This window comes from Egretta garzetta, unplaced genomic scaffold, assembly GCF_000687185.1.
Source record: "Egretta garzetta isolate BGI_Z169 unplaced genomic scaffold, ASM68718v1 scaffold840, whole genome shotgun sequence".
NCBI lineage: Eukaryota > Metazoa > Chordata > Aves > Pelecaniformes > Ardeidae > Egretta > Egretta garzetta.
Genome location: NW_009258262.1, coordinates 304314 through 307411, shown reverse-complemented (window position 1 = coordinate 307411; position 3098 = coordinate 304314). Strand labels below are relative to the sequence as shown.

General features: G+C 37.3%; 1 protein-coding gene across 2 annotated transcripts in view; it reads right to left on the bottom strand.

The window, feature by feature from the left end:
- The window catches only part of GAL (galanin and GMAP prepropeptide), an 8319-nt gene extending 5459 nt beyond the window's left edge, over window positions 1-2860 (bottom strand). Inside the window, exons 1-4 of one of the 2 annotated variants that reach the window (XM_009645657.2) lie at window positions 2780-2860; window positions 2047-2101; window positions 888-959; window positions 399-485 (exon numbers count right to left, since the gene is read on the bottom strand). In XM_009645657.2, the coding sequence (XP_009643952.1) occupies window positions 399-485; window positions 888-959; window positions 2047-2101; window positions 2780-2860 (295 nt within the window). The remainder of the gene's footprint in view (window positions 1-398; window positions 486-887; window positions 960-2046; window positions 2102-2779) is intronic. The other variant, XM_009645727.1, reaches the window with a different exon arrangement.
- Between the last annotated feature and the right edge of the window lie 238 nt (window positions 2861-3098).

Below are 3098 nucleotides of genomic sequence, written 5' to 3'. Positions count from 1 at the left end.
CTTGGAGTATCTTGCCCTACTGAAAGATTCCTTTATGGGCTCAGTTCTTTGCTGAAAAAAATGAACTCTTGAGTGTCTAGGGTGACATTTGAAATACTTATTTAAACATATGAAAAGAAAAGACCTAGGTTTATTCAAAGCAATATGATCTATTATACTTTAAAAGCACCATAATTATGGTACTTTTCCCTAGGCACCAAGATGTTTTAAACTGTGACCATGTACAAAGAGCACACTGAAAGGCCAAATTTCATTTTTAGGATTTTTCATTATTAGGATTTTTGTTAAAGTGCAGGAGAATAGCCTTGTATCTGGGTAGTTAGTTAACTCACTAACAGTAAATAAATTACTAAACATAAAAAACAAATCAACAATTCTGGCGTTCAGAATTTCATTACCTGCTTTAATATCCTCATCAGGCTGTATTTCACGTTTACCAGTGAAACCATGTTTGTCATTAAAAGATCTGTGGTTATCTACCGCATCTGATAAATAAATTAAAAAAATCAGAGGAGTTAATTGACTTAATCTTTGTTATATTGCTTGCTTTTTATAGATTTCAAAGAAAAGATCACGATGGGCACTTTTGATGTACAAAATGACAAAGAAAGCAATTAATGTGTCACTAAATAAAATAACCTTTCTTCTGAATTTGTGCTTATGATCCATTTCATTTACAGACCCAGTCCTGTACTACATACTTCTTGCTGAAGCTATTACTGAATTTGAAGGAAGTTGTCAAGAAAATGTAAGTTTGTACAATCACATGTAATTTGGGAAGTTGTTTTTGCTACTCTTTCCTCTATTTCTAGAAAATGTTGCCAATGAGTTTGCTTAAAAGAAAGCTGCAGATAGTTTTTGAAGGCTATTCATGTAAGCTATCTTACATGCCCCTGGTACCTCTTCTCTCCCCCTTGCAATGGACATTTCCTTTATCAGTAAAAGCTGATCAATAGGACCTGCAACAGAGGATGATTCCTATTATCCATTCTTAGATAAATGGCACTTTGACAAACACATTGCCCCACAGTATCTTTGCCAATTAGGTTGGATCTGCTTCAGGGCAAATATACTTCCAGACATTTACAGAACCAGTTAATAAGTTTAAGATGCATTAATTTTTTTTTTAAGTATCCTTAAAGTTAGTTAAAAAGAATGAAGAGAGTCATAGTAAGTGTCTGTAGTATTCATCATGTATTACTGAGACTGAAAATATAGAAATGCTGGTAATAAGTGTTATTTCATTAACAAGAAATAATGGTAAAAGGACAGATACTTGAGACAGCTTAGCACTGCATTTCATTTTTCTTATAAAATCTACATTTGTGATTCTCCATCTTTGTAAACCAATGTGTTCCTGTATTTTAAAAATTAAATATTTTTCATGTGGTGAACTGTTAGTATTTACAGTCATGAGTTTACATGTTATTGTTTTAATGTTTTGCTTGAACTGGAAAAAAAAATTAGTAATATAATAAAGCCAGGTAGCAAAGATTTTCAAATAGATTTAAAGGTGAAACCTGAAATACATTGACAAGTGCCAAAATGTCCCATTTTGTAACTCTTCCCTTGACATCTAAGGTGCTATAAGATTTTGTAACACTTCAGGGGGGCTGGGGGGAGTATTTGTGATATGAACATTACAGTTCCAAAGCACAAAGAATGACTGGATGTGCTTCTGGATATAAAGCCTCACAGCACAACTCTGCTTTAGCAAAGAACAGTTACTGACTAAGATGACACAATTCTACAATAGGCATGTAACATATCTAAACAAGTATTCTCCCAGATGAGTTTCTTCAGCCTTGCAGGTTTAGACAAAATTACTGTATTCATCAGAAGAGTGAGTAGCACACTACAGCAAACTGGTTTACAAGAAAAAAACCCAACTTCTTTATTTTATAGAATCATAGATTCGTTTAGGTTGGAAAAGACCTTTAAGATCAAGTCCAACTGTTAACCTAACACTGCCATCCCACCACTAAACCACCACCACTCAACCATTTTGAAATAATGCAAAAAAAAAAAAAAAATTGCTTGACTTACGTGGCCCAAGTAGATAACCAGCACTATTCAAAGTCCAGCCCCTTTTTTCTTTTGTCTTAAAGAGAAAAATGCAAGTATGTTATTGCGTGAACTACGCAGTACTTTCTGAAGACAAAGCAAACAGCACCCAAACAGGCGTTCTCTTAGCAGGAAGTGTCTTCTGAAGGCTTGAAATACCGTAAAAGATAAAAACCAAAAATATTGAAGCAAATATTAATGGGGAACTCTTGCTGCCTCCCCATCTAAGTCAATAATTTTGCTGTTTATATCCATATGGTGTGAAACCTTGATACCACAGAAGTGAAACAGCAAATTACACTTTGGAGACAGAATTTTTTACTTTATACTCCAAGTTTATATTACTACCTGATAATCACCTTAACAAACAACAATGTTTTCTTTTAATTGTTTGGGTTTACATGACAACCTCTTTATAAGAAAAAGTCTGTATGTACACCACCTTTCCCAAGTCAGATGGGACATCCATTCAATTTTGGTCTATAAGCTAGACACTTTTTTTTTTTTCCCCTTTAGTCATATTATTTGTTACAAGGGTGCTAGCATTCAACCCCCCCAAATTCTTAGCTTAGTTTAACTGCCCCAAATACTTTTGAGTGCTGCATCTTGTCCATCCCTTATCTCTAAATACACTGCAAGATTTACTGCTTCTTGCCAGGCGAGGCGTGGATGCTGCCCAGCGCGTAGGACCTCCAACAGCCAAGTTTGTACTTACGGAGAAAGCCAGTCCCAATGTTTCAGACAGAGCAGCACAAAGGATTAAAGACAGAAACAGGAAACCAGCACACCTCTGCATCTGGAAAGAAACAGCACCAGGGTAAGTGCTCCCAGTTACCGCTTTGCCTTCCCGTTACGGGTTCCCCGGGGCACATCAGCATCCCTGCCACGGGTGGGGAGTGGGGGCGAACCTTCCTCCCGTGGGGCAGGGTGGCTGCGGCTTTGGCACCCAAATTCCCACTGGGAGAGGAGTACCTTGAGCTGGGGCGCGGCGACCTCTCCCTCGCAGTGTGTCAGCAGGTGCGGGTGGCGGGTCC